This window comes from Lissotriton vulgaris, chromosome 5, assembly GCF_964263255.1.
Source record: "Lissotriton vulgaris chromosome 5, aLisVul1.2, whole genome shotgun sequence".
NCBI lineage: Eukaryota > Metazoa > Chordata > Amphibia > Caudata > Salamandridae > Lissotriton > Lissotriton vulgaris.
The window spans coordinates 346,312,648-346,339,473 of record NC_141693.1 but is presented as its reverse complement, the minus strand read 5'-3'; the positions used below and the strand labels follow the sequence as shown (position 1 = coordinate 346,339,473).

Below are 26,826 nucleotides of genomic sequence, written 5' to 3'. Positions count from 1 at the left end.
AAACTTGGCTTCTACGTTTAAATTTAGATCAAGTCATCATCATATTACTAAGTTAGTAGATGACCAAGGGATTGAGCACTACACACTCCAAGCAATAGTAGACAAGTTCAGAGATTATTACAGAGAAATGTATACCACACACGGTGGCCGTGATGATGACGCCCTTAATGAATACTTATCTGACATCACCTGTGCTTGGTTGTCAGATGGCCAACGTGAATATTTAAGCCAGCCTATAGAAGAGGCTGACGTTAAGGAGGCAATTCTCTCACTCCCTAACAACAAGGCACCAGGGCCAGACGGCTTAACTGCGGAATTCTATAAGAAGTATGTAGATCTCCTAGTCCCCTATTTATTAAAAATGTACGCTGAGGCTCATGACTCTGGTGTCCTACCCCCTTCCCTAAGGCAGGCCCTTATTATCACACTTCTTAAAAAGATAAATCCCCTACACTTTGTGAATCATACCGTGCCTTGTCCTTAATCAACCTAGATGCGAAAATATTGACAAAACTTTTGGCCACCAAAATCCAACCTCTTATGCCCAACTTAGTGTTACCGGACCAATCTGGGTTTGTGCCGGAACGGTCCACATCACAATCTCAGGACCATATTTGCCATGTTTCACGTTTTAAACCCTGATTTTACAGCTGCAGCAGTCATGCTCGATCATGCTAAAGCACTTGACTCTATTGCATGGAGTTATATGTTTTAAGTTTTAAAAAGAATGGGATTTCCTACTGTGTTGCTGAGATGGGTGCAGATATTATACACTGATACGTCGACAAGGGTGAGTGTGAAAGGTCTCACTTCTTAGCCATTCTATATCGAGCGAGGCACCAGGCAAGGGTGCCCCCTATTGCCCCTTCTATTTTCCATCATGCTGGAACCGCTGGCGTGTATAATCCATCAGCGACATAGAAGTTCTGCACTTAATTTTCATCAGAGACCTGTTGGCATCTCATTCTAGGCAGACAATATGGTCCTCTTTATTCGCGAACCGCAACAATATCTCTTCCCAGTCCTCTGTAAATATATTAGATTCGGTCTCTTTTCAGGACTCACGATTAACTGGGGGAAATTGGTCATGATCCCCTTGACAATGTGTACGGCTCCCCTCCCCAAGCTGGAATATCCGCTAATATGGACGACGGACCCTATCAAATATCTTGCTGTATGGGTACACCATGACCCTGAGACTGTGATCAGAGAAAATTACGGCAGCACGTACGATACATTAGGGAGTCAAGTGGATAAATGGTCATGTCTACTGCTATCCCTGGCTGACCACGTTGCAGTTATTTGCAGTTATCAAAATGGTCATTCTCCCCCACTTCCTATATCTGTTTTGTAATATTCCTATCAGCCTCACCATACAATTTGTTGCCACAATTAAAACACAATATTTGAAACTCGTATGGGGTGGCAAGAAGGCCAAAATCAGTTGGGACACACTAACACATTTGTACCCGCGTGGTGGGTTTGGGCACCAGATTTTTATACATATTGCTTATGTGCTCAGGCTCAGTACGCCTACTATTTGTTCAGACCACATGCCTTCACACTACACCTTGCAGTGGAAGAGGGAAATGCATCTCCAATACCGCTAGCAAGTTTGCTCACACATGTTCACAGGGGCACACCAAAAACAGAAATAAATACAATCAACACTTCTATCGCGGCATGGCAGTCGATAGGCAAACTCTCGCATAAACTCCCTTTATATGCCCCTGCTCTGCCTTTGTCTGGTCATGCAGCTCTATCCGTTACCCAGGATACTGGTCCCATGGGTTCTTTGAAGGAAGTTGGAATTACACATATGCACGATCTCTACTTTGCAGGTAGTTACATAACCGGTAGTGATTTAGAGTACATTACCAACTCCACCCCGCTCTTTCAATAGTCCTGTCACCAACTAAAACGTGCTATGAAAGATCACTATCCGAATTTCCCCAATGAACCAACTCCTCTCCACTCACTGCAACTACTTTTAATATCCCCCTCCAGGAGAAAGCTTATTACTAAATTGTACAGGACAGTACAGGAGGAAACAGCGACAGTGGCAGACAAAAGCTTTGAGCGTTGGAACACCATATTAGAACCCGCGATCACACTGAAAGAAAGGGAGCAGATCTGTAATTTGTGTATCATTCATTTTACATTTATTCACCAAATATACTACACTCCTGTCAAACTGTACAGAATGGGGCTCAGAGACTCTGATCGCTGTAAACTACGTGGGCAGAATGAAGCTGATTTTCTTCATCTTGCATGGAGCTGTAGGTTTGTCTTACAATAGTGGGAGGAGGTACTACAGCGAATAAATATCATGACAGGTACCCTGCTACACTGCACGCCCCTCACATACCTGCTCGGTTACATTCCTCAGCTAAAGGGCACACTTTGCAGATTTTCCAGAGTGGCCCTCTTGATGGCCAAGAGGGAGAGCAAATACACTCCACAGATCGAAGGGTGGGTCAGGGACTTAGTGTACTGTTGTGAAAATCAGGAATTGTTAGCTGAAGAGCTACCAGAAACATCCAGACCCAAAGATATCTGGGAACCACTGAGGCAATGTCTATTAATCTAGGCCCTAATGAATAACACGTCACCCAGTTGAACATTTGTGCTGTTGTATTAATATACTACCCTGAGTGTACATATGCTAGACTCTGTAAAGACCTCTACAATGTTGACGGACATGTATTTCGATCACAGAAGATAACTAACATATGTTCTTTTCTTGGTTATTTCTCGAATGCACTGCCCTGCGTGGCAGAAACATCTTTGTTTATTATGAAAATCCAATAAAGAGAAATTAAAAAAACAAAAAAAACACTTTAGTCTCTTTGGCAAATCTATGTTCCAATCTTTTCTTTGCTTTCTTGTAAACATCAGTGATTTGTTCTCCATCCGGATCCATAGAGACAGGTAAATACTTAAATACATGCAGACTCCTTGACAAGTGTGCTAAAAATAATAGCATTTGTCCTTGATGGGCAAAAATCCTGGCCATCCAATGCTTCCAAGTAGTTCTCAAATACTTCTAGCCACTCTTCCCATTCAATCCCTAGATACCATGCTTGCGTCAAAAACAATGGTGGAGGTATTATTCCTGATGAGTTTTTAGATTCCATAACAATAGATATTACAATTTAGTGGCCTGAACCGTCTTTAAGTTTGTATAAGCAAAATGTAGTCCTATTTTAGTGTTTATGGCTATTGTATTTCTTTTGCACGTTAGCCCTTCACAATTTTTTTTTTAAGGAAGAGGAGCTACTATTCAAAAGAGAGTTTTCATCCAGGAGACGTGGCAAGGATGTTTGGGATCTGGTTTCTGTGAATCAGGAGCGCGCAAGCGGGTGCTATGCCAATTACGGTCCACTCAAACCGCTGAGGTTGAAGATCTGTGCACGCTCCTCCATGTCTTGCCGCATGGTGCTCACAGGCCGTATAGAAATGCAGCAGTCGCTTGATGCCGGTTTGCAGGCACAGGTGTGCGGCAGGCAAAAGGAGCATTGCTAGCGTGCTGCTGCTTGATGCCGGTTGCAGGCACAGGCGTGCATTGGCCAAAAGGAGCGTTAAAAGTGCTGATTAAGTCCACAGCCGCACACAGAAACGGTGGTCAAACAAGGGCCAAACAATTTGCGTTAGCCAGCCAGTCATGCAAGCAATACCTTCAAGGCACCTGTGGGTGGTCTCCAACAGGCTTCCGCTTAGCGAAGAAAACAGGAATAGGTTCACTGGACGGGTTGCTTTTTTTTCCTTTAAGGCCTGAGCTGGTGATCGTTGCCAAAATCTTGTGACTTAAGAGACACTCCACAATCTATACTACTATAATAAAGGAGAAACTTTCAGGCTTTGAGGCGGGTAAACTCCGGAACCGTTGCGCCAATCTACACACCCGATACACTGTAGAAATCGTCAGGGTGTGTAGATGGTTATAGGCTATATAAAGTTTAAAAATAAACCGTATTTATTGCTCACGTCTAGGAGCGGCGTCAGAGCGGCGGACATGGCGCGGGGGAGGAGCGGTCACGTGAGGAGCAGCGGACAGGCCAGCGGCGGTGCGAACAGCGGAGAGGCGGACATGGCGCGGGGGAGGAGCGGCGGCGGACAGGCGAACAGGAGCAGAGCGGCGAGGAGCTGTCAACTCGGGAGCGGCGGCTGAGGTAAGCAGGCGGGTGTCGGGCCAGGCGGGGGACGGGGAGTTACGAAAGGCAATGTCGGGGCAGGCGGGGGTCCGGGAAGGTGGGAGACGGGGACTAACACCTCCATTGATTCAGGCCAGGTGAGGGTCGGGCCAGGCGGCAGGTGGGGGACGGGGCGGCGGGAGCACGGGCTGCTGGGCAATGTCGGGGCAGGCGGGGGTAGGGGGAAGCCTGAAAGCTCCCGGACAAGGTCGGGACGGGCTGCTAGTATGTAGATAAAACATTTTAGTTTATTTCAAGTAAAAGGGCCTCATGCGGTCCTTCCACACCAGCCAACCAACCAACAGACTTATGTGGCACTCCTATGTACAGCCTTCAAGGAACTATTCTAAACGACATAGATAACGTTCTTGAGCCGAAATTAACCTACACCAGTTCAGGACATAAGATTGAACTTTTCAAAATTGTAACTCTACTTTGATTTTAGCAGATTCTTTAACTATGTGTAAAGGTCGGGTTTTCAAGCCATTAAGAAAGGTCTCTCATGATGTTGATTCTGTTATGAACATATAATTGCTAAGCTAACACATTTGCACACTTAGAAATATGATGCATTCCCTTTTGCAAAATCCTCTTTGAGAAATCTAGCTGGTCTACCACTCATTGAGATAAACGGAACACCTAATGCAGCAAGAATCACCTCTATATTGCACAAGGGAGTTAAGAAACATATATTACGCATAGGCAGTACAATGCTCAGTTTTCCAGTTTAGTCCAGTGCAAGGTTTACAAGCGGATGTTTGGGTCCTTGAAAGCTTTCCGAGGCAAGGTCTTCTTCAAAATCTTTAGGTGAAGAAAACATTTACCAGTGCAGTTTTGATGAGTACAAACTACAACCTACCTCACTTACCATACACTCAAGCAATCCTCCTCTACTCAATGGTACATACACATGGAGCTGCACAGAAGGGTCTGGAGGTAAAGAGCATGACATTAAGATTTGTAGGCACACTATGTTAAAAATTAGTACACACTGACAAAATAAGAACATGCGTTAGGCATCTAAGGCTAAGGTAAAACCTACACATGCTCACTGTCACGGCTGTCTGGAGCACCTATCATGTGAAGACAAAGGAACTACATGTCCCACAAAGCCCTGAGCCATAGGGAGGAGTTAGGCTATATAAGCTTCTCCTCTTGACTCAACTGGTGTTTGTCAATCAAGTTCCTTGGTTTCGTTTGCAGCAGGTGCAACACGCAGATCTTCGGAATGTTTCTCTTTCACCAAATCCTGTTGTGTAATCTGAGTCTACGGAACATCAACCAATCCACTCCGCAACTCATTAACAAGACGTATCGTCGTCATACCTGGCTTTGCTCTGGTATACTTTGTTTCCTCGTATCCCGCTGCTTGTACCGTGAGTGGAGCGAGTAACTGGTTGAAGTAACCTCTTCACGCCACATGTCGGAGAAGCCAGCACGAACGGCCAACTGTTTGTCCACATTTCCGCTTCTCTGCCTTCTCGTGTGTTCCGCTACCTGGACCGCAAGCAGAGTGAGGAGTCAATGGCAGCTGAGTATTTTTACTCCGTTGGATCGTCCGTCTTTCATCTTGGGACAAAAGCTTGCGACTGTGCGCGACCGGAAAGCAAGTCAGTGCAGTGGCCATAGGGGCAGGAGCCTCTTCAGGCACGCTTTCAGTTACTTGCTTTAACAGTTTCAGGGGGTTGTCGTTCTGAGCAATCCCGTATATACACCAAACACTGGATTATATTGGAACCCTTCAATTTGTACTTTAATTATCTACTACTACTCTGGTGCTCCTGCGGATTTCTGTGGCAGGGAGTGTTCACTCCGATTTCCCTACTGGATGCACTTTCTCTTCCAGAGCTCAGGAAGTGAAACGAGGTATGAGTATCTTCTGTTCTCTATGTGAATGGCTCTTGGAATGGGAGGGGGTGTCACTGTTTCACTCTGTTCTGTCTTTTTTACGATTGTAGGCATCAGCTCCTATTCCACGTGTAGAAGAATAGAGTGCACATAACCGTAGAGAAGACCAGAGCCCTTGTGGTAGCGAAGACTACTGTCTCCTTTATTATTTTTTCCCTTTCCCCCTATATGCTTACACGCAGAGCTGTGATTATAACAAGCTCACTCTTCGGGTAGCATAGCGGGAACTGTGAATTCTATCATCGCCCCGCTGTATCTAGCTAACACGAGGTGGGTGATAGCTGTAATACTTGTACCATCTGTGTGTCTGACAGATTGACAAGCCCAAGTTATTCATCCAGCCTGGGCGATGGATACCTCAGCAGTGCTAACCACTCTTCTGGAAACACTGTCTGCCATGCAGGTGGAGGTGGCGGCCTTTAGTACCGAGAATCATGAATTAAGACAGGAGATGGGCTCCTTAAGGAGAGAGGTGGCTAGCATCGCCAGACAACCCAGGACAGAGTCGGGGGGAGGAACTATATTAGGGACTGGACTTTACAACCCCCTGCACAAACACATACCCCACTCATAACAATGGAACAATCTGTACCAGGCACAGGAGCGGCAGGCTCAGGGTTATTCTCTACCTCGCAAACACCACCAGAGCAAACTGCAATTCAGGTGATAAAAACTCCCCATATACCTTTCGCTGCCCCAGAATGCTTCTATGGGGACCCAAAGAAGTTCGGGATCTTCCTGAGCCAGTGTAGCCTGCATTTCTTGTGTAAGCCTACAGTATTTAGAGAGGACCAGGCTAGACAGCTTTTGTCATGTCCTACTTGGGCTGAAATGCAGCCAGCTGGTCTATCCCTTTAATTGAACAGGACGACCCACTGTTATACAACTTTAGAGAATTCTGCACAGAGATGTGCAAGCTATTCGACCGAAAGATGCACCTCTTGACTTCAGATAGGGAATTGATTACCCTGAAGAAAGGATCTCCTGACCTCCTGTCTTATATTACGATGTTTAACCGTCTTGTGGTTGAAACTGAATGGCCCAAAGAAAAACTGACCTCTCTCTTCTACCAAGGCCTGCGAGAGGAACTGAAGGATGTCTTGGTACAAGTCAGCCATTTACCACAGACATGCAAAGAATTGATAGAGCTCATGGTTCAGTTGGACCACCGTATGATAGACCGAAAGAATGGTAAGACCCGTTGTTAACTGAAGTACCTTGTTCCTCGTGTGAAGCAGCAACCCAGCGACATCCCAAAACCTTCTAATGGTGTACAGCCTATGCATATCAATGGGATAAGAGGACCTCTGAACGCTGAGGAGCGAGAAAAACGACAACAACAACGTCTCTTTACGTACTGCGGAAAAGGGGGGCACTTTGTGAAAGACTATAAAAGCAAGAGTAAGCAGTCCCCATCAAAGACACAAGCAGCGATATGAGGATTGTGGTCAACCTGTTGGAGACGGAAAACTAAAGAACCAGAGTCAGCCTGAGATTCCTTACTCGGTGGAAAGGAACAACATGGTCTCCTTTTCTGTAGCCAATACTCTGCAGCAATCCGTGCCACACCTCAACTTGCATATGACTATATGGATGTGGAGAAGTGTGGCTCAAATGGTTAGCGCGGCAGACCCTGATGCAGAGGTCTGGTCCGGGACCAGGGTTCAATACCCGCCTCGGCGGGTCTTGGGCTCAATTTCCTCGGACCTGATAATTCTCGCCTCGGTGCCTATTCTAATCATGGGTCCCACTCTGCAACTCTGGGCAATAGCTTGATTAATTTCCACAACAGCCCCAACAGCGCTGGGATGCCTGGCTTCACCTTGGGGGTGCCCAGGAGTGGACATTCCACTGGGAAAAACCAGGAAGGGTTCCTAAGCGGTTTACGGACAGAGACGGGACACCTCCGTTGGAGGTAGCTGTGCGCTTTAAAAATGGCATTTACATTTACATTTACAATGGTGAGTCTATACAAGTACCAGTCTTGTTGGATTCCAGGGCTACCTGTAACTTTATAGACAGAACTTATGCCAGAGATATAGGGGAGCCTTGTCTGTGGAAAACCATACCCGAACCAGTCAAGGCTGTAGATAGCACTTCCCTTACCTCGGGACCTGTCAGATTTCATACTCATTCCATGTGGATGCAATAAGGAAAAGAACATTATGAAACCATCCAGTTCGATTTAATTGATGTTGCACAATTCCACCTAATATTGGGAATGCCGGGGTGAACACTACATGATCATACCATCGAGTGGTCACACAGGTCTGTAACCATGACTTCTGCTTTCTGTCGGGAACATTGCACCAAAAACAACATAACCCGGAAAGAAAACCCCAAATCTCCAGCTTTCCTTCTTTCCGTGGGATGTGATGAACAGCGCCAATGTTGCATTTCTTCTTTGCCCTCCGAGTATGAACACTTTCGATCCGTTTTTTGCCAACCAGAAGCTTGATGCCTTCCATCCCACTGAGAATATTATGGTCGAATAGAGCTGCAAGCTGGAGCAGCGATTCCCTGTAGTCGGATATACGCCCTTACTGAGCCTGAAAAATAACATCTGAGACATTACCTGGACGAGAACCTGGCGACAGGGTTAATTTGCCCGTCCTCTTCTCCAGCTTCTTCAACCTCTTTTTCATACCAAAGAAGGAGGGGGGTCTAAGAACGTGCATTGACTACAGGGTGCTCAATCATGTCACTATAAAGAACCGTTACCCTCTACCCCTCATCTCTGTATTGATAGACCAGATGAAAGGAGCTACCATTTTCACTAAATTTGACCTCCGTGTGAGGTTCCGTGACAATTGTAAGTGGTGTATTCGACTCGCACGAATATGGTCGAGTCTGGTATCTATGAACCGCAAATGATGAGTTTAGTAAGTATGCGCAGTTTCGCTGTGCTAACTTAAACCGTTCGTTTGTTATGTGGGTTTTTCATCTGTACCCACGGGTTCCATCTTAGATACGGCATCCATTTTGTCTCTTGCCCTCAAGTAGCCAGCGAACGGACGCTGTCCGCTTCGCGACCCTGGGACTCCCAAGATATTTGCGGAAGACACATGTCCTTTGTAAGTGTCTTTATGACGAGGGGGATGATACTGTAAGGCAGATGGCCCCGCTCGAGGCTCATCTCGCCGTGCCGGTTTATTGTCTCAGCCGTGCATCTCATTAGGCACGTCCCTTTGATGCCTGTATCTCGTGTTTCCCGATACCTCCCCTTTTACACCCTTTCCGATCTCCCCACTGTCTCCGTCTTCCTCTGCACCTGTCTTTGTTCCTATTTCGATCTGTTTTACTGCCGATTGGAATGTACTAATGTTGGGAAGATGGGTTTTTTACAGTTGGGAACCGCCAAATGTTTCCGCACTTATGTTCCGGACCTTATGTGTATCAAAGTGACCAAAGCGACCCCTCTGGGGGATAATGGTGGGAACCGGGTCATAAACTTTTGTGTACCATGTTGTCCTATGGGTAAAAACTGTATAAAAGGAGCGATCCACAGAACCAATTTGAAGCAGTCTCCCCAAGTTGCACGTGTTGTACTTGTCGTGACTTCTGTGTTCCCTGCAGTAAATAAACCTTGAATCTTTGACGCCGAAGGAAGTGTCCCGTGTCTCTGTCATTCGTACGCCGGAGCAGGTTACCCACGAAGGTTTCAGGTGTTGTGCCCTGGCACCGCTGGGTCTTAAAGAACCCAGTCCTTCAGTTGGCGCCCAACGTGGGGCTGCATCAGTGGTACCGGTCCAAGCCCGACGATCGTGAGGAACTTCGTGTGAAATCTCCGAGGGAAAGTGCACTCCGCTTCATCGATCCTGTTGTCGAAACAAGTGGCCCGAAGACTTTTCCCGCGAAGATTCCCGCCTCCTGACGGCTGCGACGGACTGCTGCCCTGACTGTAGACCTGTTTTGGCGCCTGGCGTAGACCTTGGTATAGCGAGACGATTGACGGGCCTTCCTGGAGACGCCATCGATCTTTGAGTTAAGTATTTGTGGGTCGCTCCCAGAGTTCTTGGTTGTGGTTACTTAGTGGTTGCATGGTTCCATTGCATTTGTAGTTCTTGGTACTTTGTTGTGTTGTTTGACGACTGCAGCCGCCAAAAACCGAGGGTTTTGTTCTTTGTTGGGACTTGGTAAATCCCGTAACCCTTGAAGTTTGTGAAACTCGGCTAGTGTGCAAGATGCCTGGTCGCAGTACTTTGTTTAGTTGTTTCAGACCTTGTGGTACGGATTCCCGACTGGAGGACTCGTGTCCGATACCTCCGGTTGGAACTCCCACTTATGAACTGTACAGCAAACATGGGCTAGGCCCGATTACTTTTAATGAATACTGGATCAAATACACGAAGAAGGACGGTGACCTTCGCTGGCCACCACATGGTAGCTTTGAGGCCCCGATCTTAGATAATCTAGAGGTTAAATTGTTCGCGAAAAAGTCAAGGCCGGCCATGTTTGATGCCTTTCGGTTGTGGCGTAAAGAAGCCCGACAGAAAGAAATCAGACAGACTAAGCGAAATCAGAGAGATAGTGCTGGTACCATTGTAAAGAAAGCAGAGCAGTTTCAGCATGATAAGGAGGTTAGGGAAAGGGAAGTGTTTGACAGATTACAGCGTATGACTATAGATAAATGCTATCCTACTTTGCCTACGGAGTCAGAAAAGAAGGAAGAGTCAGTTGAGGATCCTTTAATGTCTTATCTAATGAAGTCGCCACCTCCGTACGTACAGGGTACCACAGCCCCTGTGATTCCCCCTGTACCTGTTCCTGCACCTATTCTTCCTTTGCCTGTTCCTCAACCTGCACCCGCTCTTCCGACTGTTCCTGCTCCTTCGTCTGTTTCTATTCCTACTGCTCCTCCGCTTCCACATACTCCTGCTCCCGCTACTGCTCCTGCTTTGTTAACCCCTGCTGTTGTTTCTGTTTCTACTCCTTCACTTGTTAGTCCTGTGTCTTATACTTCTCCCTCTACTCGTAGTCGTAATTCTCCTCTTGCGGCTAGTTTCTTTCATTCGCTCGGACCTGTTCTTGGGTCCGCTGGTTCAGATGGTCCTCAGAGACGTAGCCAGCTTCCAGGTAATAGAGAACGTGTTTCGCTATATAATATGGCGATGGGTTGGATGACGCACCCCCTTAGAAATCCACCTCGTATTGTACTCGACACGTTTTGTCAGTTCAATATACCAACCCAGAGATTCGTGTTCGAAGAAATGTGTAAGGTCCTTCGTGATCAGATATCGGCCGACGCACCTGACGAGGTGCTGACCGCGTTGTCTGATTTGCAGCTTCAGTTTTCGGCTGGACTGATAGTGGATACTAACGTTCGACGAGCCGTTGAACGGTTGCTATCTTTTCGTCCCACTCCCATACCTCAAGCCTTGTTTGTTGAGGATATTGAAAGACAGCCAGATGAGTCTGGTCAATTTCCTATGCGAGAAGTTCCACCAGTATGGATGCCTGGTAACCCTGCAGCAAACCCCCCGATTTTGCCTTTCTTCCAGCGAGTATGGATACATCTCCCATGGAAACGCTCGGAAGTATTACAGGTGAAGCAATCTTTGCCTGATCCACGCAAAAATCCTACAGGGTATTACAAAGAATTATCGCAGCTCGTAGATGCTACGGTAATGAATCTTGCCGATATCGATATGTTGTTCGGCAATGTCGTGCCGCAACCGGTATGGGCTAAGATTCGTCATGAAAACCATCCGAATGAATTAGGTGGTGCTTGGGCTGCCATTGTAGCGGCAGATGCCGGACAAACGGCTGCTGCTAAACCCGACCAGCTGATTGTTGATCTTCCTCAAAGAATTATCACATTAATGAAAACTCTTATGCCAGCTATGAGGGTAAATTGGGACAAATTGTCAGCTTGTAAGCAGAAAAAGGACGAGAGTGTTTCCGACTTCTTTACGAGGTTCGAGGAGGCATTCATCGACCATAGTGGTCAGGATATGAGCACTGAGGGTGGTCAAAGGTTGTTTGTGGATAAATTTGTTTCGAACTTGCTGCCCGATTTGAGCAATAAATTAAAGAATTCAGAAAGTGCATGGGCCGTTTCTACTTCAGCTCAGATATTGGCTACGGCACAATATTATGAAAATAGAGAGAAAGAAGAGAGTGACCGTGCTGATAAAAAGACGAAAGAGCTAAAAACTAAAGTGCTGCTTCAGCAAGCGTATCCTCCACGTTCGAATCAGAATAATTCGCAACAAAATAGATCGCAGTCGCAATCGAACCGATCCCAAACTCGTAATGACTCCTCTTCCCAAAGATCCTCGTTAGGGTACAATCAATGTGCTTATTGTAGACAAGAGGGTCACATTAAATTCAATTGTCCTGTTCTAAACGAACGTAATAGTGGTAACTCATCTAGAGGAGGTCGTGGTGGTTCGCAGCAGGCACCACGTGGTAGGGGTCGTGGTGCTCAGAACGATCGTTCAGATAACTCATCGAATTCCGATAATTGTTTTGATCAACGAGGATCGTCGCAAGGACGATCTGCGCAGTACAATGTAGACGATTACTACGTCGATCAGGGAACTGACGACAGTAATTACTAGGACAGCCAAAGACAAGGAAAGGGAGTGGTATCAGTTCCGGTTGATCAGAGAGGGCCTTACGTCGCAGTTGCTACATCGGGCGTCGTTGAGCCTTTTCTGTTGGACACTGGTGCAGCGAAAAGTTCCATTAAGCATTCGAAACTCCCTGGCGCACCTTTGTCTGGCTTAACCAATGTTTCCGTTGGATTCTCTGGCGCCCCCGTTAGCAATCCAGTTTCGCGCCCTTTGCCCCTTAGAATTGGGCCTCGTGAGCTAGAAGCTCCGTTGATTTTAACCACGGGTTGTGGTGAAAATCTCTTGGGCCTGGATTTGCTTAAACGTTTGTATGCGACTTTGTATTGTTCTCCTGCGGGTGTAAAGCTTACGTTGGGAGAGAGGGTTGTCTCTCCCATGTACTTGTCTCTCGATAAGCTCCCACCGGAATTGAGTTCTCTTCCTGCGTCTTTGTGGGCGACAGGTCCCAATGATGTGGGCCTACTTGATATCTCCCCTTATGTTGTTCAGTTGAAATCTAATGTGCGATTGCCACGTATTCCCCAATATCGTATCTCCCTTGATGGTGAACGAGCACTGTTAGCGATCATCTATGATTTGATCGAGAAAGATGTTATTGAAGAGACTCGGGGAAACGTGTGCAACAGCCCTGTATTGCCCATTCTTAAACGTACTGATCCTTCAAAACCGCCTGTTTATCGCTTTGTCATCGATTTACGGGAGGTGAATAAAATTGTGGTTCCTCAATTCCCTGTTGTGCCTGACATCACGGCGCTATTGACTCTGATTCCAGCTTCTGCATCGTGGTTTTCGGTGATTGACTTGAAAAATGCGTTTTTCAGCATCCCGATTGCCGAGGAGAGCAGAGACCTTTTCGGTTTCTCTCTCGGTGGACGCAGCTTCCGGTTTAAACGCGCTCCTCAGGGCTACTGTGAAAGTCCGTCAATTTACAGTCAAGCCTTGAAGGGTCAACTGGATGCGTTTAGGTTGCCGGCTGGTGCGGCCTTGATCCAATACGTCGATGACCTATTGGTGGCTGCTGATACTCAGGACATTTGCAAAATTGCTACGGTGTCGTTGCTGCAACATCTCTGCAAGTTAAATCACAAGGTGTCACCTTCTAAACTCCAATATTGTTGTCAAGAAGTAACCTATCTAGGTCACTTATTGTCAAAGGAGGGAAGGAGGTTGACCCCAGAGAGGATTGCAGCAATTGCGCGCATGGCTGTGCCAACAACCCAAAGAGATGTGCGTGCCTTTCTAGGTATCACGTCGTACTGCAGGCAATGGATTCCAAATTTTTCATTGCTAGCGAAACCATTAGTGGCTCTTACGTGCAAGGATGTTTCGACTCCTTTACCATGGACGGAAGAATGTCAGAAAAGTTTTTCTGAATTACGTGATTCATTATGTTCGGCTCCTGTGTTAGGTACTCCTGACTATAGTAAGCCGTTTACATTATATGTTCACGAGAGAGAAGGTTGTGCGTTGAGTGTCCTAACGCAACCTTTTGGTGGTAAGCAACGTCCATGTGCATATTTTTCCTCGACCTTGGACCCGGTAGCTAGAGCATTGCCGAGTTGTCTGAGAGCAACAGCGGCAGCCGCGGTCTCCATCCGACAATCAGCAGGATTGGTCATGGATAACATGCTTACGGTGATGGTTCCGCATGCAGTCGATACTCTTTTGAATCGGACGAAAACTCAGCACTTGACGAGTGCGAGGTTGTCTGGTTACGAGTTGACGCTGTTGGCAAGCCACATTCAAATAAAACGTTGTAATGTTCTGAACCCGGCAACTTTGTTACCAATTAGCACAGAGTCAGATGTAGTAGCAGAACATGATTGTTACTTGAGGACTGAAGAAGAAACAAAAGGTCGAGTGGACCTTAAAAACACCCCATTGGAAGATCCGGATGGTACATTGTATGTGGACGGTTCATGTTTTAAATTACCGAATGGCGATGTGACTACTGCCTATGCTGTTGTAACGTTAAATACTGTTGTTGAGACTGCAAGATTAAATCAGAATTCTGCCCAAGCTGCAGAGCTGATTGCTCTTACTAGAGCGTGTGTGTTAGCGAAAGGGAAACGTGTGAATGTGTTTACCGACAGCCAATATGCATTTGTCGTCGCACATAGTTTTGGACGATTGTGGAGAGAGAGAGGTTTCTTGACGTCGCATGGTACGAAGATTCAGCATGGCCAGCTTGTGAATGATCTTTTGGATGCACTGACGCTGCCTAAACAAGTAGCGATTGTTAAATGTAGTGCGCATCGTAAGGTGACGGATGATGTTGGTCGTGGTAATGCGTTTGCGGATGAGACTGCTAAGGAGACTGCCCGGAACCTTAGCACTCGAATGTATGTGACGAGTTCGGTTAGGTGGCCTACAGAGTTGAGTATGTGTGAGGACACTATCAAGAGTGTGAAGGCAATTCAGAATGAGGCCACCGAGGCTGAAAAGACGAAGTGGAAAGAAAGTACGGGAAAGTTGGATGCGAATGGTTGTTGGATTGATTTGTCTGATCAGAAAAGATGGATGTTACCGGATGCGTATGTGCTGGCCGTCGTTACAATGGCGCATGGGTTAGCACATATTAGCACGAAAGGTATTTGTAAGTTGTTGTCTCCTGTATGGAAGAATGATGGTATTACGAAATGTGCTGAACGTCTGGTGAAGAATTGTATGGTGTGTATGATGTACAATCCTGGCAAGGGAACCCCAACTCCTCCTGGCAGTTTTGCTCCCCCTTCATGTCCCTTTGAGGTGATCCAATTGGACTTCATCCATATGGGGCGATGCAATAACCTGAAATACGTTTTAGTCGTGGTTTGCGCATTCTCCCGATGGATCGAGGCTTATCCTCTCAAAGACAATACTGCTCTGTCTACTGCGAAAATCCTACTGAAGGAATACTTTCCTCGGTATGGAATGCCTAGAATCGTGTGGTCAGATAACGGAAGTGAGTTTGTGGGGAGTGTGATGAAAAGTGTGTGTAAGGGCCTTGGAATTAATCAGAAATTCCACAGCGCCAATCATCCCCAGTCAGCTGGTTTGGTTGAAGGGTATAACGGCACCCTTAAACTAAAGTTAGCAAAGATTCAGGCTACGACTGGTCTGTCGTGGCCTGACGCTTTACCCTTAGCATTACTGTCAACTAGGGCGACTGTACACTCCCGAGTAGGGCTTAGTCCCTATGAAATAGTGTTCGGTCGTCCTGCGAATGTTTGGGGGGTTCCTAGGCCAGGTATTTTTCATGATCTTGAGCACCCAATGTTGATCGATTATCTTCATGACTTGACTGCTAAACTGAGGTTAATTCACCAACAGGTTCACGAAGCATTGCTGACGCGGACGGAGGGTCCAGGCCACCAGCTCCAGCCCGGAGATTGGGTGGTGACGCGGAACTTTTCGCGCAAGAACAACTTGGACCCGAGGTTTACTGGACCCTACCAGGTTCTCCTTGCCACGAGAACTGCAGTTCGTCTCGAGGGGCGGAAGAATTGGGTGCATGCCACCCACACAAAGAAAGTCCCCATCCCGTTGCCAGCAGACTCGTGGGTGAGGAAAGGCATTGCATCAACCGAAACCGAAGGATTGCTGGCGTTTGTACCTTTTAGCGACGCACAACCTGTCGGAGAATCCTCAGTGCAGCAGAAAGACACTGTTGAACATTTGTCAGCAAAAGACTCAAGACCAAAACCTTCAACTGATCAACAGGACGTTGTCCCTTCAACGGATCCTTTGTTTGACGAACAGACACGTCCTGGGAAAATCCGATACTTTTTGCGATCCAGCACCAAAGACTAATAAAAGATCCTGTTTTGTCTTTTGATAATTGCATTATCCCGTTTTCCACGATCAGTTTGAACACTCGTATCATTGTAATTATTTTGTACATATTCATTGAGCTTCGTTCCTTACACTTTTTGCTTCCACAGCTGAGACATTGTTTTTGCATATACACCTGTGAAATAAAGGCCGTAGGGCCGCGCGCGTACTTCCTTCTGGTTAGTAGGTCTTGACTCTAGGTTAAAGACCGTCGGTTCCTGGGAACTCCTAGGGATTGACTATTGCTACACAGAACGAAGTGCGTCAAGAAACGTTGCGGACGGCCATAGGGAATGGCATTCTCGAAGCTGATGAACTTGGAAGAAGCTCAGGCTCATAGATTCAAGCTGCAGCAACTCAGTCGTACCAAATGTTTTATATTCCAAATATTCGTATTGTTTTTGACTGTTTCTGCATTATTGGCGGGTGGGGTGTATTACACGATGTTTTACTTCTTACCTTCTGCTACACCTACTCCTACCCCTGATCCTAAACCTACCTCCACTGCTTCTCCTCATTCTTTCCATATCTTACCTGAACACGAGCAGGCTAGACGTGCAGAATTCCGCAACAATTCCTTTATTCAGCTCCTCCATCAGCATCAGTTAGTGGTTAACACTACTAATTGTTGGGTGTGTGGGTTGATGCCACATACTACGGGTAAGGGAATTCCATATCTGGTGTTACCGTATAGTTCCCAAGGGTCTGCTCGAGCATTTCAGACAATGTTTCGAAGCGCACTGGGTTTCCACCCCATTCGAGAACCACGTTCCCCCTACTCTGGTCCTACCTCGTATCAAAAACCTTTGTCGATAGCAATAGAGGACCTAGATAGCGATATCTATGATTCCTCGCTTATTCCCGAAGAAGAGGTACAAGCCTATAGGGTCCTAAGTAGAGGCGAATATAGTGTGTTCACTAGTGAAAAGCAGCTTAAAAGTTCACCTCCAATATGGGTCGTACCCCACATTGGTAATTTTTGTCTCATAGGTCGTGGCCGAAGATCGCAAGCCCGACTTGGAGCGAGTGCTTGCACTGAAAATTACATTCTGCCGATGGTCTCGTCCCCTGTGTTTCTGGCTGCCAAGGGTACATACTTTATCTGCCATGATCGTGCATATGCATGGTTGCCCGCTGACTTCATGGGCTCATGTTTCATTGCAAATCTGTTGCCTCCGACGTTCACTGTGGATGCCAATTATCATAAGACTAGAGTTGTGAGAGGCGTAATTAGCGAAGAGGATACTGCCGGTCAAGAGGCAGGAGACTTTTTCAAGGGTTTCCTCCCGTTTTGGGGACCTATGGTTAATAGTAGGAACCTGAGACAGTTGACTCGAGTGGTAGAATCGACAGCTAATATTACTGCCAGTGCCCTTGGTAATATCACCACAGAACTTCAGGCGGATAGGCTTATGACGTTACAAAACCGTATGGTTTTAGACGTGATCTTAGCAGATCGAGGTGGGGTTTGTAAGGTGATCCATTCGAGCTGCTGCATTTTCATTCCTGATAACGCTCCGACTGTCTATCAAGCCATCTCGAGGTTGCATAAGATCTCCGAATCCATACACGTGGATGTAGGGGATTGGACGCTACTTGGGTGGTTTTGGGGCCTGATGTCGACTTGGGGTTGGAAGATTCTGATGATCATCGGAGTTGTTGTGGTGTTCCTGTTCACGTGTTGCCTTTGTGTGCAGTGCGGTCCTGCCTTATGTGGCCTCTGTGCTACAACGTGTATGAGACAGCCACCTGTTACCAAGGGGACTCGGTTGGATAGAGCTATGCTACAGCAACATCTCGATGGTCTGATGAATATCGAATATGATTCCGACTAGTGCTTGCCTACATGAGGGCAAAAGGAGCGTCTGAGGTTCCGTGACAATTGTAAGTGGTGTATTCGACTCGCACGAATATGGTTGAGTCTGGTATCTATGAACCGCAAATGATGAGTTTAGTAAGTATGCGCAGTTTCGCTGTGCTAACTTAAACCGTTCGTTTGTTATGTGGGTTTTTCATCTGTACCCACGGGTTCCATCTTAGATACGGCATCCATTTTGTCTCTTGCCCTCAAGTAGCCAGCGAACGGACGCTGTCCGCTTCGCGACCCTGGGACTCCCAAGATATTTGCGGAAGACACATGTCCTTTGTAAGTGTCTTTATGACGAGGGGGATGATACTGTAAGGCAGATGGCCCCGCTCGAGGCTCATCTCGCCGTGCCGGTTTATTGTCTCAGCCGTGCATCTCATTAGGCACGTCCCTTTGATGCCTGTATCTCGTGTTTCCCGATACCTCCCCTTTTACACCCTTTCCGATCTCCCCACTGTCTCCGTCTTCCTCTGCACCTGTCTTTGTTCCTATTTCGATCTGTTTTACTGCCGATTGGAATGTACTAATGTTGGGAAGATGGGTTTTTTACAGTTGGGAACCGCCAAATGTTTCCGCACTTATGTTCCGGACCTTATGTGTATCAAAGTGACCAAAGCGACCCCTCTGGGGGATAATGGTGGGAACCGGGTCATAAACTTTTGTGTACCATGTTGTCCTATGGGTAAAAACTGTATAAAAGGAGCGATCCACAGAACCAATTTGAAGCAGTCTCCCCAAGTTGCACGTGTTGTACTTGTCGTGACTTCTATGTTCCCTGCAGTAAATAAACCTTGAATCTTTGACGCCGAAGGAAGTGTCCCGTGTCTCTGTCATTCGTACGCCGGAGCAGGTTACCCACGAAGGTTTCAGGTGTTGTGCCCTGGCACCGCTGGGTCTTAAAGAACCCAGTCCTTCACGTGGGGCTTACAATCCTGTAAGACTGAATAGAGCGGACGAATGGAAGACGGCCTTTCGAACGTACGTTGGGCTGTATAAATACAGGGTAATGCCCTTTGGTCTGTGCAATGCCCTGGCGGCCTTCCAGTTCTTCCTGGACAAAGTTTTTCGGGATTCCTGGATGTATTTTGTGTAGTCCACATAGACGACATTTTAATTTAGTCATCCGACCTTCACCAACATGTAAAGCATGTTCAGGCCGTACTGCAGGCGCACGCCTTATGTGCTAAGTTTGAGAAATGCCTGTTTCATGCCTCCGAAGTGGAGTTTTTGGGCTACGTCATAAACGCTAAGGGCATAAATATGGATAATAAGAAGGCTGATGCTATCTTCCAGTGGAAACCCCCGGCTACTGTTAAATCGCTGCAGAGTTTTATTGGTTTCGCCAATTTCTATAGGCGTTTTATTAAAGGTTTTTCGAAAATCATATGCTGGATCTAGCTAACACGAGGTGGGTGATAACTGTAATACTTGTACCATCTGTGTGTCTGACCCTCACACACTGACAGAAAGTAAGCACAGTGTGCTCCCTGTCCCCTATAGAATTGTACAAAAACATGGTGTAAGCACTCAAACTATACCATTCATTGTCCTTTGACTTTTCTGTAATTACAACTGGATAAACCCAGTCAGAACTCTTAACTGGTTCAGTGACTCCCTCACTCACTATATCACCTAGAATTTTCTTGACCTCACTCCTTTCATCAATGGTTACTCTCCTTAATTTATGTTGAGCTGATACTGCATCAGATTTCAGCACAATGTTATGCATGTACTCCTTCAATTCTCCTAATTTGTCCTCAAAGACCAATTTGACCCCTTCAACAATTTCATCCACCGCCACAACCTGGTTAGGAGCCTGTATGAAGCTGGCTCTTTATAAGTTATAACAAAATAAGATATATATATTGTGTAAAGAGTCCAGCGGTTCCCTTTTGAGTGGACGTTGGGACTTGCTATGGCAATCCCAAGATGCTCTTCTAGGGGGCAGAGTGGTTGAACAGCCTTGGGCTTATCACAGAGAAGAGTAAGACATCTACAAAAACACACAACAGTCAATAAATGAGACATGAGTCAATAAGGAGATTCACACCAATTTATAAAAATTACACGTAGGAAAAATGTGACTTTTAGTTATGTTGAAGAGACTATTATACTTTGAGGATGAAAAGTGAGACAAAGTGGTAGATTATATTTTCTTAACTTAAAGAGGGCTGATTGGACTAAAAAAGAAACCTTATTGACCTTTTGAGCAGAATGATAAGTGAATGTTGGGGATATAATTCTTTTGAAGGGTGGATTGAGAGTGGAGAGAAAACAATCAACTAATTTTGTGATTGTCAGAAAAAAGATCCAGGTGTTTTACAGTCCTAATCTATGTGATTGTGAATGGAGATCATAAATTAAGTGTGTGTATTAAGTTATTAATTAACAATGCTGCACTATTTGTTATACAGCAGTGCCATATTGCCAAAGTACCAAGAAAAGCAATTTCTTAAGGCACCAAAGAGCTACTTGTTCACAAGTTTGAATCGGACATGTTCATATTAGAGATCCTCTTAATGGTATGGAATCCAAATGCCTAATGCAACAGATTTGTATCCACGACAAAAATAAAAGGAAGCATTCACTATTATAGTGTATCTATTCCTCAACATGAAACTGAGTAATATATCTTACCTGTCAAAAACAAACCGCATCAGTTGTAGGTTAAGTGTGGGTGGCAGACTCAGTAGTCTGATTTTTCGAGTTGCATTCTGTTTGCTCTGACAGCTTTCACAAAAATATCGATTGTCGCCTTCTAATTTTTCTTCCTAAAAACAGTGACAATACATTTTCCTTCTTAGAATGAAAAACAAAGCTTTACTGCCTTCACATTTTCGAAATAAATACTACAAAGTAGAAACTTTGAAAATGTAGCCCTGCATAAACATCATGAACTGAAAATGGTTTAATTTTATATACATTCCAACAAATGTATGGTCAGGAACTAATGATTACGGTGGAGGACCCATATAATGAGCAACCAATGTTGGCTTTCTAACTTTACATGTTTAAATATTTGAAGATGAGGCTTAAGCGAGATTAAGACCCAAACACTTGGGAACAGACCAGTGGGTCACGAGTAATTATACAAACAAATTGAAATATATGTGTGAGCCTGGCTAACACGATCAGTTGCCCGGGGTGCACACGTCATGGTAATCAAACTGTAAAGATCTTATAGGTTTAACTTGGAGTTACACAGGTCTAGGAATATGAAAGAAATTTGAGTGGTGGATATGTTAGTCAGTTATTTGGTTCGAGAAGGATAGTGGCTGGATACAAGAGGGAGAAAGGTTTGCATTTATATAGCGCTTGCTACCCCTAATGGGGTGTTGAAGCGATTTGTAGGCGAGGAGCACGCTACTCCGGAACCCATAAAGGATTAGCTGTGAATTACTATAGTGAAATATGAAAGTAATTTGAGTGGTGGATATGTTTAATGAATGAATGAATATAAGCTTTGTAAAGCGTGAACTTAGCCCAGGTGCGTCAAGGCGATGTGGAAAGGGGTCAGGGTACAGTGATGCCCATAGGTAAAAGGCTTACAGATTAGAGATGGTGAAGAGCCAGCTCTTCAAGGCCTTACGGAACAGAAAATGGGCTTTCAGAGTGGTAATTAAAAGAGGAAGGGAGTTCCAAAGTTTAGCCGCAGCAAGCGAGAAGGCCATACCCCCCCCCCCCCCCCCCATCTGGCTTTCCTAAACCTGGGGACTATCACCAAGTTCTTGCTGGCAGTTCTTAGATGCTTAGCGGGGACATATCTTCGAAATAGTTTTTTAATGCCTTGTGGCCCCATATTGTAGAAGGCCCTGTGTACCAAGCACAGGGTCTTAAATACAATTCTCCGACCCAGCGAAAGCCAGTGGATATTGCTGATGGTTGCCGAGACAGAGTGGTATTTGGGAAGGCTCATCACCAGCCTGGCAGCAGCATTCTGCACTAGCTGAAGTCGATGCCCGAGCCCCTTGTTAGTCAGTTATTTCGATTGAGAAGGATCGCGGAGGGATAGAAAAGGAAAAAATGTTTGCATTATATAGCACTTACTAAACCTGATGAGGTGTTGAATGGCTTTTTCGGTGAGTAGCACGCTACTCCGTAACCCATAAAGGATTAGTGGTGAATTAGTATAGTGAAATATGAAATTAATTTGAGGGGTGGGCATGTTAGTCTGTTTTTTGGATTGAAAAGGGTAGAGGAGGGATAGGAGAGGGAAAGATTTAAAATGTGTGTTTTGTTTAGGAGCTCATAACAGTACGAGGAGGCTTGGGATTAGTAAAAGGGAGGTGGAGGGGGAAGAGTCAGATAGAAGGGGATCAGAATAGTAAAAGAAGTATAAGATGATGCAAGGGGGGTAGAGTAGGGAAAAGTCTAGAAAGTTATTTTGGAGGTCGTGGTATGGGGTTTGGGATAAATGAGAGAGTGGAGGTTAAGGATAGAGGTATAGGATGAGAAAAAGGGCAGTGCATTAGAAAGAGTAGTAGAAAGAGGCTTGAGATGAGTCAGAATTGAGGTAGAGGATATATTGAGAGAGGTATTGAGTGAGAAATAGGGTAGTGCATTGTATATGCTGAATTAGAAGAAAAGTAATAAATATATAGATGTACATGGAAGGTATATAGATACATAAAGGGAGGTAGTATATGTAGATTAAAGATGCATTAAATAAACTCCGGCTTTTAAGTGTTGTTGTACTTTACATTTTTTTTTATTTTTTTGTAATTCAATGGTGAAGCAATTGTAGATAAATAGTTACGATAAAAGAAGTCCTTATTTATGCACTTATATACATGTTAAAAACATAGAATAAAGTAAGTATCAGTAATATCTACATTTGTTAAGCAGAAATAATGACTTATCTATAGTACAAATAAATGCTTATATACTGAGGGATATTCTGTATATTTCTGTTTACGTATGGTGATTATGTGGGGGAGAGCCAACTCTTGAGTAGTTTTCTGAAATAAGGTGAATCTTATGTTGGGGGTAAAGAGTTTCATAGTTTGACTGCTTGAACAGAGAAGGATGTGCCACCCATGTTTTTAGGTCTCGTAGAACCAACACGCATATGTTGTTCTGCGAGAGTTATAGTAAGGGGCATTCAAAAATGCTCCCAAAGTCTGCAGGCGGAGCTGGCACAGTGCATGTGCGCCGGGAGCGCGCACCATTTGTCCGCCTACAGGATTTGGGAGCATTTTCGCGGCCGCTTTGATGTTCTCAGTGAGCCGCGTGGCCACTGAGAACATCAAAGCAGCCGCAAAATTGCTCAACATTTGCCAACCACTCCCTTATGGGCTCCAACAACATAGGCTATCAGTTCGGCTGGCCAGCCCGCACCCAAGCACAGTTTGCCGTGGTTGCATTTTCCACTGACTTGTTTGTATTTATTTTTACTTCCTTACCGAGGTTTGATTTGTTCTTTTGCCCGCACCAGCCCCCATCAAGCTCCTCTGTTCGCTACTTGCTCACAGAGGTTTGATACGTTTTTACTCCTCAACCCCCCCTCAAACTCCTCAGTTCGCGGCCAACCTGGGTGCCGCACCGCAGGCTTCTTTCCGGTTCTTTCTCTCATAACGTTTAAAAACAGGACTCTACGCTTCCATGAACACAGTAACAAAATATTTTACCCGACCGCCGTTTCACAGTGTCTCTCCCCTGCTTAAACCTGGATACGGAGTGACTGAAGGCTGCCAGTCTGTGCAGGCAAGGCGGGGTGGAGGCTGCTCTTTTCCTCATCCGTTCCCTGCGCCACCCCACGCACGTAAACGTTTCCGTTCTCTAATATTTTAGTTATGCGCGGATTAAACTGCAGTGGTTTCTTTCTTTCGGTGTGATGCTATAAGTGACGTGCTTCTGCCTACATTGCATGCATTTTTACAAACTTTTTTAATTTGAAAGCAAAACAACAATCATTGCTGGTACTTCATTTATTTAAAAGAAGCTGCTATGCATTATGTTATACATTTATGAATATAAAATAAAGGCCCACATCTTATCAGCTGTTCGCCTCTCTCCTCCATCTGGCTGCGCTCCATGCAGTATCAGCAGCAGTTCCTCCTCCCCGGACTCCGTTTCAGAGAGCCAGGGCTCCTCTGTCGAAATCCACCATTAATTTATCTACAATGGCTGTTCAGCGCTCGGGAAGCTTCATTTGTATTTATTTGCACAACATACTGTCCGGGTTCTGCAAACCCCTTTTGAAAAATTTGTTTTTGCTGTTGAAGATATGTTTATGCGCAGCTCTTTTATTCATCCCTTTTCTCCGCTCCCCCCACGCACCTACATTTTTCCATTCTCCAATACTTTAGGGAATGTGTTGGTTAAAGTGCAGTGTTTTCTTTCAACTTGGGGCATCATTTTCATGCGTGCTTCTGTCTACATTGCATGCCTTTCCCCCAACTTGACAGCTGAGGGATGTGTGGGAATTAAGTAAACTTTATTTAGCACTTCCGCACAGAACCACGTCCTCGTGCAAAAATAAGAAGCAAAATATGGCTTTCGTCAATTTTTCCCATTTGTGAAGGTTGTTTTGTTGTTGGATGTGGTGAGAAGCCAGGACTGTGGATGGTGTGGAAGGCGGAAGTAAGGTATGTGGGTACAAGTTTACTTGCTACTGAGTTATACATAGACATGCGTGGGTATGCCACACACTATTTTTAGAACACATTTCTGTTGAATGCACATTATTAATATGCTAATTATTAGCTCATTAATCTAAAGGCAAATTATTGTCCCTCCTGTCGATCTATATTCTCCTACGGGTTAAAAAAAGGACTATTTTCTCTTACAAATCCCAATGACCTTTAAACTCCAGGCTCATCCTCGGCAAACACAAAGAGACTCGTGAACAAACCGAGAAACATTTTAGTCGCTCACTGTCAGCTGGATATCTCAGCTGGTCACACATTGAGCCGTGCCAAGAGCTATGGATAACACTGATCTTCTACTCCAAATTGCTTTCTGTGCCCTACATAAGCAGGTGTTAGAAAACTTTAGTTTCCCAGCTTAACAAGTCTCAAATGGATGCATGCTCCTCTCTGCTCCCAGTTTATTTTACCTTGCTCTGCTAGAAAATAGTTTATCAGTAAGGGAACCCTCATCCCTGCTTGGTTACCTTACTGTGCATAATCCACACACAGACGTGCATTTCAGAACTGAAGCATTTTTAATATTTTATACAACAAAGCCATAGTTGTTGCTTATTTGTTTTATGCAACTAAGACAAACTGTCAAAGCCAATAGTTCTGGCTTGTTGTATGTGTAATGTTACTTGATGTATTATATATCTGAATGCAGAAAAATACCACTTGAGCGGCTAACTACGCCAAGCTTTAATCCTCTAAAGCAGGGTGTGCTGCTATTGCTACAAAAGTCAATAAAGAAAAAACAAAGGCGGGCGGATGTCGCATTTCTTTTCCAATGGTTTACTTTGTTAGCAATTGTGGCACACTGCACTTTACTTTTAATCTTAAGCTAAAGTCTGGTGTGCTACAATTGCTACGATAGTAAATAAATAGGAGAAAAATAAGTGGACACACAACTTAAAAATAATATTTATTGACTTTTGGAGCTATGCTACTGCGAGGATATTTTTGGACCAATATAAAAATCTAAACACTATAATTTGCAAAGCCAATAGCTCTAAATTTTAACTAAGGCGAGACCTATTGTTTTTTTACTTCCACACTGCAGGCCTAACCAACACACAGCGGCCCAGATCACAGCAGTCCCTTCTGACCCTGGAAATAACAAGTTAACATTCCACGTCGTGTTCCCCACCAGAACTACTCCGCACCCTCTTCTGTTATTTAAACTGCAAACAGGGGCACCCAGCTAAAATGCAGCCGGAAACTTCCTATTTTGGCACAGTTTATTGGAACCAAGTCAGCCGATAACAGGTGTTTCCATATCTTACATTAACTAAAAGGCAGGGCTTTAAGTGGGATAAAAAAACGGGGCGTCTCTCAAAGCGACGTGGCCAATGTAATTAAGGGCGTACCTTAAAAACACATAAGCTAAAAATCTGTGCTTCGCAGTGTGCCGTCTGACTTGTATGTGGCTATTTCTATCATTGCATCCAGATATAGGATACAACAAGCAACACCATACCACGCTTCCACCAGGCACCAAACCACCAGCTGGCAGTGCACACTTCCACCAGGCACACACACCACCAGTGCACAATTTCTACAGGCACATACACCACCAGCCATCAGTGCACACATCAATTGTTAACGCATCCACAATTAACTATTGTAGCCATCGCAGTATGGCACACTTTACTTTTAAACATGTCAGTGCACGCTTTTCCACCAGGCACACACACCACCAGCCTTCAGTGCAGGCTTCCAGACACACACACCACAAGCCGTCAGCGCACGCTTTGCCACCAGACACACACCACCAGCAGTCAGTGCACGCTTTCACCAGGCATACACACCACCGGCCATCAGTGCACACTTTCACC

General features: G+C 45.3%; 1 protein-coding gene across 3 annotated transcripts in view; it reads right to left on the bottom strand.

Annotated features, from left to right (window-relative positions):
* Positions 1–26,826, bottom strand: part of USP48 (ubiquitin specific peptidase 48) — a 776,411-nt gene that overhangs the window by 612,510 nt on the left and 137,075 nt on the right. For all 3 annotated transcript variants that reach the window (XM_086921588.1, XM_086921587.1, XM_086921589.1), the window contains exon 7: positions 20,997–21,130. In XM_086921588.1, the coding sequence (XP_086777714.1) occupies positions 20,997–21,130 (134 nt within the window). The remainder of the gene's footprint in view (positions 1–20,996; positions 21,131–26,826) is intronic.